The 17,986-nt window shown below is 41.4% G+C and overlaps 1 protein-coding gene across 2 annotated transcripts; it reads right to left on the reverse strand.

Moving 5' to 3' along the window:
* Positions 1-605: 605 nt before the first annotated feature.
* On the reverse strand, positions 606-4,834 carry LOC142627029 (uncharacterized). 2 transcript variants are annotated; one of them, XM_075800807.1, is made up of 3 exons: positions 4,560-4,834; positions 1,770-2,260; positions 606-1,390 (listed from the first exon to the last, which is right to left on the reverse strand). In XM_075800807.1, the coding sequence occupies exons 1-3, from the start codon at positions 4,663-4,665 to the stop codon at positions 962-964; spliced, it is 1,026 nt and encodes a 341-aa protein (XP_075656922.1). In that variant the 5' UTR covers positions 4,666-4,834; the 3' UTR covers positions 606-961. The 2 variants fall into 2 exon arrangements, with proteins under 2 accessions (XP_075656922.1, XP_075656923.1); XM_075800808.1 differs by lacking the exon at positions 4,560-4,834 and adding an exon at positions 3,863-4,096.
* Between the last annotated feature and the right edge of the window lie 13,152 nt (positions 4,835-17,986).

The following is a 17,986-nucleotide window of genomic DNA, read 5'->3' on the forward strand; positions in this document are numbered from 1 at the left end:
ACAAGTAAACAAAGTCATCATTACAACTCATGATATCCTAAACAACATTAAATTCAAACTTAACAAATAATATGAGTTTGAAATAAGAAAAAAAAAATCTGAAAAATAATTTTGGTTATGCTACCTGCACCATCTATCCTTCATTTTTCAGTTCTTCAATTTATTATTGCATCGTTTTTTTTTTGTCTCGCAACACTTCTAAACTAATCTTTGGGCATTCACAATTAAGGCACTCTAAAAACTTTTACTAAGTGTGCGTTTGCCTAGCGTTTCTGCTGCATTTGGCCTTTTTTTGGGGGTCCCACAGCATTGTTCATGGGACCACCAAACTTAGCAAAACGCGCATACCCATGCATTTTTGGGTCCCACAGTACTATTCACACATTTAAAAATTATTTTGCTAAAGTGTTTTTAGCAATACGTTTTCAGTTTTCAGCAAATAAGCGGTATCCAAACAGACTCTAAGTCTGGAAAATTCAAATAGATATGTCTACTTCTTGTCAACAGTCAACATTGACAGAGAGATTCATTTGTGATAAGCAAAGGGAAAATTTTTCTATGCTAAAGAAAGGAGAAAGCAAGAAAGTTAAATTGTAAGGATTAACTTACCCAAATGACTACTGACCAGCTCTTATAAAGTTTTAGTTCCTGTAAATTCCTTTATGTCCAAAATATTTACAGAAAGAATACCCTTCCCATTTCACTGTCTCAAAATTTAAAAATGTATGTGAACACTAGCTACAAGACTGATAAATCAAATAAATAGTGACAGAGAAAGATTAGGGGTCAAAGGTATGCACCTACTGGAGTATCATCTGAGGCGAGGAGCTGAAGATGTGACTAAGATGATAAGTCTGGAAAGGTCGCCCGATGGATTAACCAAGTGCTATACAAGATCATGGAACATCTCAATGCTGCATTGTACTGTACAGGGTTGTATAAACAAATTCAGATAACTAATTTAGTCAAGAAACATTGCTACCTTATCTTTGAGACTACTCTTCTTTTTCATCAAGGGCTCTATTTCTTCTCCAACAACAGTATTCTGACTTTGCATTTCAAACTCATAGGCAAATTCCATATCCTTTATAAGAGATCTATTTTTCTGCTCAAAGGGTTTCTTGAGCAAGGGACCCAAAAACAGATCCAACATGTCCTGAGCAGGATCTCCTGTTCTCCTGTCAATGATTGCAATTTCTTCACTGGCTAAACTCACAGTGGAACTATGAGAAGCTGTCACTTCTTCAGTGGGTAAACTTTGGTTACCATTTGGGGCATCAAGCAATCTCACTGAGACATTACCGGAAGAGACCGTTGTGGGGACTGTTCTTTCTGATCTGCATTCTCTATTTGACACTTGTTGCTCCTTATTCTTCTCGGCTTTGACATACTGCAAGCAGATGACAGAAACTTAAGATTTTTTAACAGAACTGTTCTATGAACAAATCCATTCTTCTCGGCTTTGACATACCACAAGCAGATGACAGAAACTTGAGATTTTTTAACAGAACTGTTCTAGGAACAAATCCATTCTTCTCGGATTTGACATACCACAAGCAGATGACAGAAACTTGAGATTTTTTAACAGAACTGTTCTAGGAACAAATCCATAGCTAAAATTTTCTCCACTCGATTATCATGTATTAAATTGCACAACCCTTATAAACTGTTTAATAAATGTAGAATATTTACTAAACAATATCTATGCAAATTTTAAGAATCAAATAACACGACAAGCTATTTCTAATTATGGAGAAAGAGTGAATCACCTCTTCAGCAATGATCATCAGATCATCCATTGTCAGCTCCACATCATCTTCATTTGGAAGCTGAATGTCAAAATCTTCACCCCTTCCAAAGTCAGAACCATTTGCCTTTTTTCTTTTCCGTGCAGTAGGTTCCCTAACTTTTCTCCCAAGCTTATTATCCTTTTTCTTCTTGGTAACAGTTTCAGTGATGATACCATCAAGGTTTGAATCCTGTAGACTTGCTTTTCTTCTTTTCTTTGTTTCACATTTTAAAAGAAAATGTGAATTCGCCCCTTTTTCTTGGACCAGAATCCCTTTTCCAGGTGCTTTAGTCATATTTTTTGCTTCAGAAAGGCAAGCTTGGGGCAAAAGTCCTTCATCTGCTTGGTGGTTGTTTTTATCTACATCATCAGACTTTCTCTCTTGGTCGGCAGCAGCTACACCCAGCATCCATACCGGTAAACGCCGTCGACTTCCCTCATTAGGAGCAACTCCAACCATTTCTTTTCTTCCTGTATAATTTCAGACATTTCGATAAAGAATATCAAGCAAAATAGAAAAAAATGGGGGGGGGGGGGGGAAGAAAAAAACAGAAGAAGAAGAAGAAGATTTTTGTAGCATATGTACCTACTAATTCAATAAATAATAGAAAATAAACAGCATGGGAAGATCAGTACAAAATTGAATCATAAGAAGGATACCTAGAAGAAAGATTAGTTCTTTATACAAGAAAAAGTGTAGGGAATCACAAGAATGTAAAACAGTGAAACCAAGGCTATCAATAAGGTAGCTCAAGTCTAAGAAAATGACCTTCCAGAATGCTTGGACCTGTACCATTAGTCCATTATAACACTTATAGACCTGTACTGGATAAACAGACATTCAGTGTGAACGCCCAAACACATGGCATCAACAGTTGCTTAAGCCATGCTCAACGGCATCCTTCGCAAAAAGTTGACATCAAACTCTTACACCTGAATTTGGAGTATCTTACTTCAATTCAATTCAAAGTATTCAATAAACAATGTCACTTCAGAAACAAGGGCATAGTGCTATTTATGGGGAAAACTAATAAAATGGATGAAAAAAAAAGTAGAAGAGTTGGTACTTGGAGATACATTAAGTAGATTTTTCACAACATGAGGCTCACATTCCACATTTTCACATAGAAATCTCTCTATTGTTAAGTACTCTGTTAGTGTTTTTTTATTTTTTATTTTTATAGGTAATAAAAGCTTTATTGAAAGAAAAGTACATCGTGTTCATAATGATGAACACTATACACTTGAAAAAATAACAGATACATCAAGAAAAAGGCCTAACAGAAAGTAGGATTTCAGTAAATGGAAATACATAGTGTAAAACCCCATTTAAGAGACCACTCATACAAAGTCCCAACTAATAGAGACTTCAAAAGATCTAAAAGTCTTTCAGTATCTTCAAAAGTATGGTTATTGCATTCTCTCCATATTAACCACATTAAAGAAGCTGGTACCATATTCCAAATATTTGAATGATGTTTCCCCAACCAATTCCTCCATGCAAAAAGAAGAGAAGCAACTCTCTTTCGCATCACCCACTGGATCCCAAATATCAAAAAACTTCACTCCACAAGGCATGAGCAAACTTACAATGGATCAAAAGGTGATCCACATATGCCCTATCACAACAACACAAGCAACATCAATTAACAAGGGGCAAACCTCTTTTAACAAGATTATCAATGGTAAGGATACTACCTCTAGCTGCTCCCCATAAAAAGAAAGACACCCTTTTGGGTGCCTTTAAACACCAAATGCTCCTCAAGGGAAAAGATAAGTAAAAGGACTGGACAAAAAATTATACTAGGAGCGCACATCAAAAATACAAGTCCAGTCAACTGCTAAGTCAATTTATCATCACCCTCACCCCTTGGCATATTGGAATAAAGGAGCTTGAAAAGATTACCCACAACTTCCAATTCCCAGTCATGTAAAGCTCGGTGAAATTAAAAATTCTAACTTCTATATCCCCCTTCTAATGCAGGAATAATCAAGTTAGAAATCCAAGCTTGTTTAGAAACAAAGCAAGCAAACAAATCGGGATAGAGATGTTTTAGAGGAGTATGCCCATACCAAGGATCATACTAGAATCGAATACAATGACCCTCTCTGCAGCATACACCACTTGTCTGAAGAAGCTTTCTGCACCTGCCCAAATATTCTTCCACATCCCATAACCATGAGTCACTCTAACAGCTCTAGAGTACCGGCCCCCTTTATCCTCAACATATTTATTAGTTATAACTTGATGCCATAAACGGTTAACTTCCTTCCCAAATTGCCATAACTAGTTGCCAAGCAAGGCTTGGTTAAGCAACCCAATCTTCCGGATCCCTAAACCACCTCCCTCCACCGGCAAGCAAACCTTATCACAGGCGAGGCGACTAAAGAAGTACTCTGTTAGTGAAGCGGAATTCAAACCAAAATACATTGTTAGTCCTTAAACTTTAGCTAGTGAATGATCTTATTTTAGTCCCTGAAGTACATCCTCATTACATATATCCTAATTTTGACTAATTCATGAACCTCAAATCCTTTAATCGTTAACAATTTTTCCAACAGTTGAGAGTATATTATAAACTCTATTTGGTTGCAGACATACGTATACATACAGAAATATCATAAGAAAACCCGAAACTCTAAGCTTAATTTGCTAAATCATCTCAAATAACCCAAAATACAAATCCCCGTAACAGGTTTTGTATGACGTTACAAAATTCACATGAATTTTTGTGACAACTCATTGCGCTCAGTGTGTATGAAGGCATACCTGAAGTTGAACACCCGATATGGCAGCGCGGATCAACGAATGATATGATATTTCTTGTCGCTCTCTCTCTCTCTCTTAATTTTCTTTCACTAAAAACTAAAATCATTAGGTTTTCAAGATTGGAGAAGCAGTCAAGTTCGCCTCCAAACTTCGAGTTTTGGTTTCAGCATTTGAATTTTTCCGTGTGTTTGTGTGTTGTGTTTGTGTTTTTTGATCAAAGAAATTTGTGTTTTTGTTTGATGTTTCGACCCAATAGATCTTGTAAAATATTGTTCAAACAACTGTGTCTATCATTGGAAATATATCATTTTTGTCACTACAATTTTTGGACAATTTTTATTTTGGTCCCCACTTTTTTTTCTTCTTCTTATTTTAATACCCAAAAGTGAAAAATTATTCTCAATTTAGTTCATACTATTATCTCATTAATAAAAATATCTTACGTGTCAAATAAATTGCACTGCTAGCATGCATGATGCTAACATGGCCATTATAATAATATTTTAAAAAATATTTGATATTTAAAATATACCACGTCAGCATTTTAATTAAAAACAAAAAAAAAATTACGTTTTTAATTTTAAAGATTGAGGGGAAAAGAACTGTAGTAATTTTCTCAACTTTTCTTTAACTTTATGACAACCAAACACAACATCAAAAAAAATCAAATTTACCAATCTTGAAACACAAAAATCAACCTAATACTAAATCATAAAAAATCGTTTGAAACTCCATAAACCCAAATCAAAACCCCAAGGTCCCTAACCTACTTATAATGTTAAAAAAAAATTCAAGCACTCTCTCTCTCAACAAGTTCAACTTTCTCTCTCAACTAGTTTATGTCACTCGTTTAAATCATCATGACTAGACAAGTCGGGCCTAGAGATCATGCCACTGCTACCAACGACAATGGCTCTTCCTCTCACAACCAACCAAACCTAATGGTTCAAACTCTCTCTCTCTCTAAACTCATGGCCTAAAATCCAACTCTCTCTCTCTCTCTCTCTCTCTCTCTCTCTCTCTCTAAATCCATGGCCTAAAACCAAACACACTCTCTTTCTCTCTATATCCATGGCCACAAACTGGCGGTGGCTTTCTTTCTAAACCCTTAGCTGAAAACCCAGTGGTAAGAGTTGACTTGGTTTTGGGATCTAGGTTTGATTGTTTAATCTGGGTTAGAGAGGGAGAGAGAGAGAGAGAGAGAGAGCGATGGTACTAATTTGATTGTTTGAGATTTTTTGTTTGGGTTGGTTGTATTTTTGGCTTGATTTGGTACTTTGGGGCTTTGGGATTTGATGATTTTGCTTAGGTTTGAGAAAATGGGGGCTTTTGAGATTTATAATTTTGTTTTTAAGCTGAATTATCTGGGTCTTTTGTGTGTTTTTTTTCCCATGAAGATTAATGGGTTTACGAATTTGCTGAAGATTGGTTTGGTTGCTGGGTTTATGCGTTTATTTTCTTGGTTTTTAGTTTGATTTGCTAGAGGTTTCAGTGATTGTGTTAGAACTTACAGAGTTTGATTATGAATGCATTGGTCAATTGGGTATGTCTTGATTTGGGGAAGAACAAGAAGCTTATGTTTTGAGCTAAATTTTCTATTTTTTTGTGTTTTTTTCCTAAGAAAATTTCTAGATTTCTAGATTTGCTAAAGATTGGTTTGGTTGCTAGGTCAATGTGTTTATTTTCTGGGTTTATGAGTTTGATTTGCTGGAGGTTTCGGTGTTGATCCTGTTAAAATTTTGAGTTTTGTGGGGAGTGAAAGAACCTAAGTGGGTATTTGGGCCTTGGGCTTTATCAATGGGTGCTAGTTCGTTCTTGACTAAAGGCTTTTAGGGCTGCGAGTGGGCTTACAAGCCGAGGGCCCGAGGATTCATCCGAGGAAGAGTCTCTCCTCGGATAGACCCGTGATTACTTGGAGGTTCACTAGAAAGATCAAGGCAGAGTTCTGGAAAGACTGTAGGTTAAAGAGGGGATCCAAATACCCTCTAGACATGGCGGTGTAAGAGAAATATCTCAGAAAAATGCTGCTGCCTCCACATTATAAAGACACTGCACCTACCTCCCTGGCCGCATTAATGGGGAAGTGACCCCTGAACAGTAGAATTCAGCCTTCTAGCTAGTATTTATAGATTTCAAGAAGGTGGTGGAAGGGGATTTTGGGTGACACGTGGATAAAAGGAGAAGGAAAGGAAGTATTTAAGGAGAGAAGGGGGTAGAAGAGAAAAAGGAGGCCTTTTTGTAAAGAAAAAAGAACAAGAGAAAGACTAAAGATTGTAACTTTTAAAAGGAAAAAGAGAAATAATATACAAATTGTCCTCGGCCTACGTCCGAGGAGGTTCATTTTGCCCTATTTATCCATTGTTTGTAAGTACTGTAACATTCTAGCTTGTTCATCAAGCTTCGAGCACCACTAAACTAGGTTGTGAACCCACACTCTACAAATTTAATTGTCTAAGGCTCATTGGGCCTGAGCCCACGTGTGTTTTTGGGTCCAGGTGCAATTGTGCACTTACAAGTTTGATTGTGAGTGGATTGGTCAGTTGGGTATGTCCCATGTTCTTCCAAAAAAAAAAAGCAAAAACAAAAACATAAATTTTATTTTAATTAGATTGAAGGTTTGTTTTTTAATCTAATTTATTTTTTGTTTAAATTTTCTAATGTGGCTGAATTTTTTTTTAACTAAAATGCTATCGTAGCATATTTCAAGTTTTAAATAAATTATTATTATTATTATTATTATTATGACCACTTCAACTTCATACCTACTAGCGGTGCACTTCGTCTGACACCTAGACTATTTTCATTAGTGAGATCATAGTAGGGACTAAATCAAAAATGATTTTCAAATTTTAAGGACCAAAATAGGAGCTCAAAAAAGGTGGGGGCCAAAGTGAAAAATTGACCTAAATGAAGGGACCAAAAATGTATTTTCACCAAGAAATAAAATATATTATCAATAGACACAAGTCCTAGTGGGACTTTTTGATTTTGGGCTAATTAAAATTGACCAGTTATCCTTAGAGATTAATGACTTGTTCTAAGAAACCACCATAAATACAGGGCATCCCTAGCTCATTCGTGACCAACAATTCAAGCGTCGAAGTACATTCAAAGAGTATTAATTTAAATCATTCTTCAAAACCTTGAAATTCTATTGGAATCAAGCTCTATAGTCTCAAAAAATTTCAAAAAAAAAAAAAAAACCCAACCATTGAAGCTCTAAAAGCCTAAAGTAGTCCCATATTGTAAATATGCCATGAGGCTCTTGAAATTGTTTGGTTGTGCTAATATCATGCATGTCCCAGTGAGTGGGACTAAGCAAGCTAATGCTCTAGCAAAATTGACAACAAATCTTACTCTACAAGTTCCTGACGTAAAATTTTGTGAGAGACCACAACCCCCAAGCCCCAAACCTTCAAATGGTCTTGGGCATTGTCACACAAATGAGTGGAGTTGTGTTTATTGTCACTCAAAAGACAGTGGAAGTTCTACTATTGTTATCATCCCTCTTAGGTCAAGGGTTTTATAATGAAGTTTGCACTTAATTAATTGAAAAAAATAAGAAAACCAAAAATTGAAAAGTACATCGTCTTATTCATGAATTGAAAATGTACATCTCTTTGATAATAACCAAAAAAATTGCATTGCTTTGGTCCTAGATACAATTTAAAATAAATACAACGCTTTGATTCCTAGTTACAATCTGAAAAAGAAAATTACAAGGATAATTCTAATCTATGAACCCTTGATCTAAGTTTGGATGCTAGGTTTATAGGTGATGATGCACAAAAATTATAAGTGAGTTAATCGTCCATACATGCACAAATGGGTGTACCTGAAGAACAAAAGAGAAGAACCAATCAAAAGGTACTGATGGGGTACTGGCCAAAGACCCTCCGAAATTTAAGTCAGTGATAGAAGAATTTCCAAGAACTCAAGAGCATAAGAGCTAGGGAGAATTCACGTACCTCAAGAAGGGTAAGGTTTGTGGCTTATATAGTGGTAAAGAGCTGATCCGAATCGCTTGATACGAGGGAATTTCCTTGTGAGGAGAAGGGACCTAAGATACTCGAGATCACCTTTCCATTTATAAGAGATATGATTCCGTGGTAGGGCCTTTGGTCGTGGTGTGCAAGTAACTTCCATGTAAGGATGTGTGGATGGGCCCCACGTAGCTGTGGGGAAGCCCTAAGGAAGGGTCATTTGGACCAGGGGTCTTCTAATCCATCAACCCCTAGAGGGTAATCCCTTACGGGAGCTGGTCATCCCTTTGGGATTGATCGTCCCTTTCAAGAACTAATCATCCCTTGCAGGGACTAATCGTCCCTTTTGAGGGATGATCTTCCCTTTCAAGTTTTAGCCGTCCATTTTACAGGGTAGGTCCAAAATTTTCCTCATCAGCTGCCCATCATTCCATGAGTTGTCGGGATGGTTAACGGGGTCACAGAGTTGTCATAAATGCCTGGCCTTAATAGCATACATCATAAATAGGGGTAATTATGTCCTTCTGACAAGGCTAGAGACACGTGTCACTTTCTGATTCGTGGAATCAAACGTCACGATGCTTCATTTTTTGTGCCATATCATCCTATAAATAGCCTAATGCCGTTATTGTCCTCATTACTTGAAAGTTTTCAATTTCAATCCTAGAGCTCAATCATCGATTTTTCTGGCTTTGTCGGTATTCTTGCTTCGTCGGTATCTTTTCCTTTCCTCACTTCCTCTTTTCTTTTCTTTTTTGTTAGTTTGTACATGTGGGAAGTAGATTAGAATCTTAGCTTTCATTCGTCGCTTGTAGGTGAGGGATGTCTGGAGATAGTGAAGTGACAAGTAAGCGTAACCTGTCAGCCCGCATGGGTTCGGACGACGACTTGTCTAGTCATTCTAGGCTTGAATACTCATCATACGACTCGTCGGGCTCTGATAGGGAGTCGGCATCAGACTCCTCGTTAGGGGAAGCCAGCCCTTCGAGGTGAAGACCACGGAAGGTCATTCTGCCCGACGACTGGTCCATTCATGACTTCCCTGTCAATATGAGTGACAAGGTTTTTGGCAGGCTAAGACCCCGATTTCAAATACCCGATAATGTGCCCATTAGGAAGGGTGATATAGGGGAGATGTGTTATAATGGAGGTTGTTTGACGTAGGTTTTTATGAGACTGCCTTCATAGCGGGGCTTCGTCTGCCTCTCTGCACCCTTCATCGTGGGTTGGCTTCTTACATGGGTGTGTCTGTTAGTCAGATAGCTCCAAATGCTTGGAGGATCTTCATTGGGGCTGAGGTGTTACGGGGTTAACCTAGTGGGGGCAATCGCTCCCTCACTTTGGAGGAATTTTTCTATTGTTACAAACCCCAAGAAATTCCCTAATCGAAGGGTTTTTACAACTTCGTGTGTTGTCTAGCTGCCTTAAGGCTGATATCTAATATGCCCGATTCTAACCGTTAGTGGAAGGCTAGGTTCTTCTTCATGTAGGGGGTTAATTAGGTGTGTCGTCTTGACGAGTGGGATAGCATAGGGTCCTTTTGTGACCATTCTTGGAGGCAATTAAACAAGTTTGGTGAGTAGTCGGGTTCATCTGAATCGTTAGGTCTGTATGAGTCATCGGTCAATATTAATTATCAAACTAACTCAATTTTTTGTTTTATTTCAGCCAAAGCTTGCCTGAAGATCCTTCCTGAGCAAGAGGCATTTCTGGAGAGGGTTTTTAAGATACCATTCGAAGAGAGGTCTTCGAAGAAGATCGTCAACTTGGACACACTTCACGCCTACTATGGTGGACCTATCCCTTCTAAGGAAGCCCGACGATTAGACCACTTCTTATTTTCTTTTTGTCTGTCGTGCTTACTTTGTTTTAGCTTGGACTTGCGCACTTTCTAACTCACCCGTTGGTTTCAGAGATGAAGTCGTCAAAGAACAAGCAAGTAGCAAAAAACAGGCAGGAGGAGATTAAAAAGGCCGCCTCCTTAAGAGCTCAAGATGGGGGATCATTGGCCTAACCCCCTCATGTTTCCAGCACACCTTCGATACTCAGTCATCTGGCAAAGGTGTCAGTGGTTCGTCCATTCGTCCAGAGGCACGCGAGGTAGCTGCTGACGCTCCTCATCACGGATTCGAGAAGGGTCTTATAACTTCCCAAGGCCCTTCGTTCCTCGTCCTCTCCTTTTGCTGGTGAAGGATAAGGAGTATGCTGTGGATACTGCCCAATCTATCGTCTGGAACGTTGATTTAGACAAGTGCTCAAAGCATAAGACCGATCCTTTGGGTGACTTTAGTCTTCATGACATGATGAGGGTAAGCGTTTCTATTCCACTCATCCCTTCGTGTAAAGTCGTCCCTTTGCTTTATTCGTCCCTTTCTAACATTGACTCGTCCCTTCTTACCCAAGGCTTAGTGAGGATGCAGGCTTTACAGGTCTGTTGTGCATCTTGGGAGGTGTCGATCAAACGCTTGAAGGAGCATATAGGGTCCGAAGAAGATGCCTTGAAGAAATTCAAAGAATCTTCTCGAACCCTTGGCCAAGAGGTGATTGATCTGAAGGTCAAGTTGAGCGGGATAACCCATCAGACCAACGATCTAGGGAAGGAGAATGCCAATTTGAAGTCTAAAGTGGCTGCACTCCATGAGCACATAAAAAAAGTGAAGGAGGAGGCCATAAAGGAGTACCAGGTATCCCATCCCTATTTCAATGAAATGGGGGGTTACTATGGGGACAGGTTTAAGGACTTTCATAAATAAGCTGTCCTCATGTTCTCAGACCTGGACTTCACACAGATCTAGATCAAGCTCACTACCCCAACAACTCTAGCTGCTGAACCAATTCTCGACAATATGGAGACCGATGAAGAGGTGGTGGTGACCGACGGGCCTGGCAGTGTGGCCGTCGATCCTATGAACCCTTAAGAGCAGACTAATAACCCTCTTGCCAATCCTTGAAAAATATTTTACTTATACCTTACTTATTTATTTATTTTTTTGTAATTTAAAGACAACGACGGCCCTTTGTTTTGGGTTTTAAATTTATCTTTGCCCCTTGTCTTGGGTTGAAATTTTACACCTCAAAGCTTTACTTTATAACGTATTTTGCATAAGTGTCGATGCTCATTGGTTTTGCTTTAATTTTTTATTGAATCGTCAGTTCACTTTAGTTATTATTGAATCATCGATTTGACAGTTTTTATCTCATTATTGGGTACTAAGGGTGATGACTCGTCGGTTGCTTCATCTCAACCCTTCTGCTCCCCAGTCATCAGTGCCCCATTTTTTGGGTTTTTTCAAGGAGTAGGTGTACTCATGCCTATCCTTTAGATAGGACTTAGAATTTGGTCAGGTGCATGAGGGCATCCTTAATCGTCGATCCACCCTTTATGTAGGACTTAGGATTCGATCAGGTGCACGAAGGCATCCTTGATCGTCGGTCCACCTTGTAGGTAGGACATAGGATTTGATCAGGTGCATGAGGGCATCCTTGATCGTCGGTCCACCCTTAGGTAGGACTTAGGATTTGATCAGGTGCACGAGGGCATCCTTGATTGTCGGCCCACCCCTTATGTAGGACTTAGGATTTGATCAGGTGCACAAGGGAATTCTTAATCGTCTATCCACCCTTTAGGTAGGACTTAGGATTTGATTAAGTGCACGAGGGCATCCTTGATTGTTGATCCACCCCTCAGGTAGGACTTAGGATTTGGTCAAGTGCACGAGAGCATCCTTGATCTTTGGTCCACCCCTCAGGTAGGACTTTGGATTTGGTCAGGTGCACGAGGGCATCCTTGACGTTGGTCCACCCCTTAGGTAGGACTTAGGATTTGGTCAGGGTGCACAAAGGCATCCTTGATCGTCAGTCCACCCCTCAAGTAGGACTTAGGATTTGATCAAGTGCACGAGGGCATCATTGATTGTCGATCCGCCCCTCAGGTAGGACTTAGGATTTGATCAGGTGCACGAGGGCATCCTTGATTGTCGGTTTGCCCTTGAAATAGGGCTTCAATTTTTATAAGCCTTTCTTGATTCATAGATAAAAATAATTCCATTTAAAAATAGCTGAATAAAAATGTCGATAACTTGCTATTTGATCAGCCAAAAAATAGGTCTATCAACTACATAAACAAAAAGGAAAGCGACAACATAAGCGATAACATAAGTTGTTGCTGGTGTACTACTGATAGTATCTCCTGAGGTGGTCAGTATTCCACGGATGATGCAACCTTTGTTCGTTGAGTGTCTCCAAGTAGTAGGTACCCTTCCTGTTGCAATCGATGATTCTACATGGACCTTCCCAGTTAGGTCCTAACTTCCCTTGCATGGGACCTTTGGTGGTCATGGTCACTTTCCTCAGGACAAGGTCCCCGATGCTGAAGTGTCGAGGCTTCACCTTAGCGTTATAGTGTTTGGCCATGAGGTCTTGGAATCAAGTCATTCGTTGCTCAGCGGCCATCCTTTGATGGTTAAATGCATGTTTGCATCGCATACAAAACATACGCAGCGGAAAATTAACGGATCTACTTCATTTGCAATTGTTAACATGTACTATGCAAATTTCAGAATTTAAGAACAATAGAGTGTACCTTGATGCGGTAAAATTCAAAACAAAAATCAGAAGTACTCGGGAACACTTTTAATCTTCACTCCAATTCCACTTTATACCCAAGAAGTGTGGTTCTCAATTAGTTTTCAAATAGAGAATAAGAGAATGTCTCACACTCACATTCACACCATTTCATAATCTTTTTCTCTCTCATTAAAAATTCTGTATGTCTCTCTCCTTATAACTGATTATCTAATTGGGCTAGCCTTTTGGGCCTTTTCAATTGGGCTTTAGTGTGTTGCTTGGAGTGGGATCAAAATTGAACAAATAAGACACTAGCTCCAATGGGCCTTGGGCTTTTCTGTCAACTCTTGACAAGTCCAAAGTTATCATTAACTATATTTAATACCACTATATAAATATAGTTGCACTCTAGGCCTTATTTATAAATTATATCCCAAGACTTTATTATACATGCAACCCATTCATAAAATATTCGTAGTAATACAAAGTCATTAATGTAGACTGCCACTTTGTAGATTACTACTGTGGGGGGTAAAAGGACCCAAGTGGGCATATGGGCCTTTGGACTGTAGCATGGAGGGCCGACCTGCTCCAGAATTAAACTCTACGAATTGGCCCATACACCGAGGATCCGAGGGTACAGCCGAGAACAAGCTTCTCTGCGGACAAATCCAAGAAAACTCAAAACTTCATTATGGAGGTCAAGGTATAGCTCTGGAAAGACTAATGGTTAAAAGGGAATACCCTGAACCTTCTAGATGTACCAGTGTTAAAGAAAATATCAAGTGCAAAGGCTGCCACTTCCGCATTAAAGGCTCTGCATCTACCTCCCTGGCCGCATTAATGGGGAGGTGACCCCTGAACAGTAGAGCTGAAACTTCTAGTCACTGTCCAAAAACTATCAGGGAAGGCAGTATTTAAAGGGGGTGGAGGCCAGAGAGAGAGGGGGATCAGCAACAAAGAAAGAGACTAAGAATTGTAACTTTTAAGGAAGAAATAGCAATAATACAGAAGTAGTCCTCGGCTAACGTCCGAGGAGGCCTATTTTCAGTTATCTTTTGTTATCTACCTGTGTTTGTAACTCCTAGCCCGTTATTAAGTTCTCAGCACTTCTAATCTAGGTTTCAAACCCACGCTCTACAAGTTTTATTGTCTAAGGCTCAATGGGCCTGAGCCCGTAGTTGTTTTTGGGTCCAGGTGCAATTGTGCACTTACAATTGGCGCCGTTTGTGGGGAATCTAGTCTGGAAGGAGTTGGGATACTATGGCAGGCTTGGGTTCTCACCATGCAGAGTCACAGGGATCACAGCCGGAGGATCTTTTCGAGCGTCTCGAGCATCGAAGGGATCGTGAGGGAAGTGTCCATACAGAACACCCCGGGGCTAGCCATACTCGTGGTGGGGGTAGCACCACCCATGAGGATGGTGCTAAAGCCATGCAGAAGGAAATTAATCGTTTGAAGAGAAAGCTATGCCGCGCCAAACGCAGATCTTCACCATCCTCATCTGATCCTTCCTCAGAGGAGGTACGGGGAGGTAGCTACAGCTCAAGGTCATGCTCACCCCCCGGTGCAATGTCCTCTAGTGAGGAGGACGACCAGCCAGCTCGCAGACGCAAGAAGCTTCCTTCTAGGGGCTCAGGGAACGATGTTATGAGTCGGGCGTTGCACCAACTCTCCAAATCTCCGTTTTCACGGAGGATTGAGAAGGGGAGGCTTCCCAGGAGGTTTACTCAACCCACCTTTACCATCTACAATGGCCGGACTGATCCGGTGGAGCACATGAGTCACTTTAACCAGAGGATGGCGGTGCACTCTCACAACAAGACCCTGATGTGTAAAGTTTTCCCCTCTAGCTTGGGACCTGTTGCTATGAGGTGGTGCAACGGCCTTAAAACGGGGTCTATAGGTTCGTTCGGGGAGCTTACTAGAGCATTCGCTTTGCGGTTCATTACGTGTAGCAGAGTACCTCGGCCATTGGACTCGCTGTTATCCATGACCATGAGGGAAGGTGAGACGTTGAAAGCATACTCCGACCGTTACTGGGAGATGTTTAATGAAATAGATGGCGACTTTGATGAGGTGGCGCTCAATACCTTTAAAGTAGGTCTTCCTACTGATCACGACCTGAGAAAGTCTTTGACTAAAAAGCCCGTCCGCAGCGTACGTCGCCTCATGGACCGTATTGACGAGTACAAGAGGGTGGAGGAAGACCAACAGCAAGGAAAGGGTAAGGAGAAGGTTATCTCGCAGGAGAGAAGGGATTTCAGGTCGGACAGGTACCACAATAACAAGCCGAGGAGAGATTACGTTGGGCAGCCCGGCTCGGCAGCACCTCAGGCAGTGAACACTGTGCTTCGAGAACTAGTACATCAGTTGCTGGAAAAAGTTCGTAAGGAGCCCTTCTTCAAGTGGCCTAGCAAGATGGCAGGAGATCCTACAAAGAGGAATCAGAACCTCTTCTGCCAATACCATCAGGATGTGGGCCACACTACCGAGAACTGTCGGACCCTTTGGAACCACTTGGAGCAGCTTGTCAGTGAGGGAAAACTGAAGCAGCACTTGTGCCATCCTAGCGGGCAGGGCAGTCAATCTAGCTCAAACAATCAGAGGAATATTTCTTCTCGGCCGGCGTTAGGAACAATTAATGTTATTTTTGCTGCACCTGGTAGAACCGGCTCGGGTCCCACCAGGGTGATGGCAGTTTCACATCCTCAGGCCGAGGAGTCGGGCAGCAGGCCGAAGAGGTTGAAGCTAAATTTGCCCGTCTTGGGATTTTCCGAGGAGGATAAGGTAGGGACTATCCAACCCCACGACGATGCTCTCGTAGTTACGCTTAGGATAGGGAACTATGATGTGAGGAGGGTGATGATAGATCAGGGCAGCGGTGCAGATATCATGTACCCTGATATATTTAAGGGGTTAAGATTGAAGCTGGAAGATCTTACTCCTTATGACTCGCCACTTATAAGCTTCGAAGGGAGAGCCGTTGTGCCGAAGGGACAGATCCGTTTGCCCGTTCAATCCGGCTCAGAAACGGTTGAGGTGGATTTCATTGTGGTTGACGCGTACTCTCCATATACAGCCATCCTGGCCAGGCCATGGCTGCACGCTCTTGAAGCTGTCTCCTCTACCTTGCATGTTAAGGTTAAGTTCCCCTCAGGGGAATGTGTTGAAGAGGTCCTCGGCAGCCAATCGGTGGCCAGACAATGCATATCGGCTGCAGTGCTGCACCAGACGGAAGTCTAGTCTTTGGCTCTGATCAGCAAAGACTTATAGCAGTTAACGGCTCCTGATGCACCTAGAATGGTGACAGGAGAGGAGGTTCATTGTGAGGAGTTAGAGAAGTTTCTGATATCCGATGATCCAAAGAGGTTCTTCCAAGTAGGCATACGTTTGCCACACCAGGAGAAGATAGAGTTGTTGGAATTTCTGAAGGACAATATTGATGTTTTTGCATGGGACCCTTATGAGGCTCCAGGCGTAGATCCGAACTTCATTTGTGATCGTTTGAACGTCAACCCTGCCATTGTGCCGAGAAGGCAACCACCTCGACGTTCGTCCAAAGAGCATGCCGAGGCTGTAAAGGAAGAGGTGCTCAAACTCAAGAGGGTTGGGGCTATTAAAGAAATTTTCTACCCCGAATGGTTGGCGCATACGGTTATGGTTAAAAAGAATAATGGAACGTGGAGAGTATGTGTGGACTTCACAGATTTGAACAAGGCCTGCCCCAAGGATTCGTTCCCAATGCCGCGTATTGATCAACTGGTGGATGCCACTGTCGGACATCCTCGAATGAGTTTTTTGGACGCCTTCCAGGGTTACCATCAGATTCCACTAGCATTGGAGGATCAGGAGAAAACTGCTTTCATTACTCCAACAGGGAACTACCACTATAAGGTCATGCCATTCGAGTTGAAGAATGCTAGGGCTACTTACCAAAGAATGATGACTAGAATGTTTGAACAGCAACTAGGGGAGACCATTGAGGTGTATGTAGATGATATGGTGGTGAAGAGTAAAACAATACCTTCACACGTCAAAGATCTAGCCGACACCTTCCAAGTGCTAAGAAAGTACAAGCTGCGCCTTAACGCCTCAAAGTGCTCTTTTGGCGTGGGGTCCGGAAAGTTTTTGGGTTATATGATTACTCACAGAGGCATAGAGGTGAACCCAGCGCAGGTCAAGGCTATTCAGGATTTGCAGCCACCTCGGAACCCAAAAGAGATCCAGAAATTGACCTGAATGATTGCCGCATTGAATAGGTTTATTTCTCGGTCCGCTGACCGATGCCGTCCTTTCTTCCAATTGTTGAATAAATGGAAAGGGTTTCAATGGACCGAGGATTGCGTGTTAGCTTTTCAGCAGCTTAAGCAATATCTTTCTCGGCCACCCATCTTGTCTCGCCCTGAGGCGGACGAGGTCTTGTTTGCTTATCTGGCAGTGGCCGTCCACGCGGTCAGCCTGGTCCTTATAAGGAATGAAAGCGGGGTGCAAAGACCGGTCTACTACGTCAGTAAGTCTTTAAATGAGGCCGAGGTGCGCTATTTGCTCTTGGAGAAAGCACTTCTGGCCATAGTTCACGCCACGCGCAAGCTTCCTCATTATTTCCAGTCTCACACCGTAGTGGTTCTGACCCAATTGCCTCTCAAGGTGGTGTTACGCAGCGCCGATTACTCTGGTAGGGTGGCAAAGTGGGGAACCATTTTAGGGGCTTTTGACGTTAAATACAAGCCTCGCACCTCGGTGAAGGGCCAGGTCCTTGCTGACTTGGTGGCAGAGTTTACTGAACCATTGCTAGAAGAAACTCTAAAAGAAGCACACACGGATGGAAAATCAGTTGGTGTGATCACGGCCGCAATGCCTTCGACTTGGAAAGTG

This window comes from Castanea sativa, chromosome 3 (genome assembly GCF_040712315.1).
Source record: "Castanea sativa cultivar Marrone di Chiusa Pesio chromosome 3, ASM4071231v1".
In the NCBI taxonomy this organism is placed as follows: Eukaryota; Viridiplantae; Streptophyta; class Magnoliopsida; order Fagales; family Fagaceae; genus Castanea; species Castanea sativa.

Excerpts from the sequence above, each read along its gene's own strand:
- LOC142627029 (XM_075800807.1), bottom strand. The coding sequence starts at position 4,665 with ATGATTTTAGTTTTTAGTGAAAGAAAATTAAGAGAGAGAGAGAGAGCG. Across the intron at positions 2,261-4,559 it reads TATCGGGTGTTCAACTTCAG|GAAGAAAAGAAATGGTTGGA; the intron begins GTATGCCTTCAT and ends GAAATTATACAG. Across the intron at positions 1,391-1,769 it reads TGATGATCATTGCTGAAGAG|TATGTCAAAGCCGAGAAGAA; the intron begins GTGATTCACTCT and ends ATCTGCTTGCAG.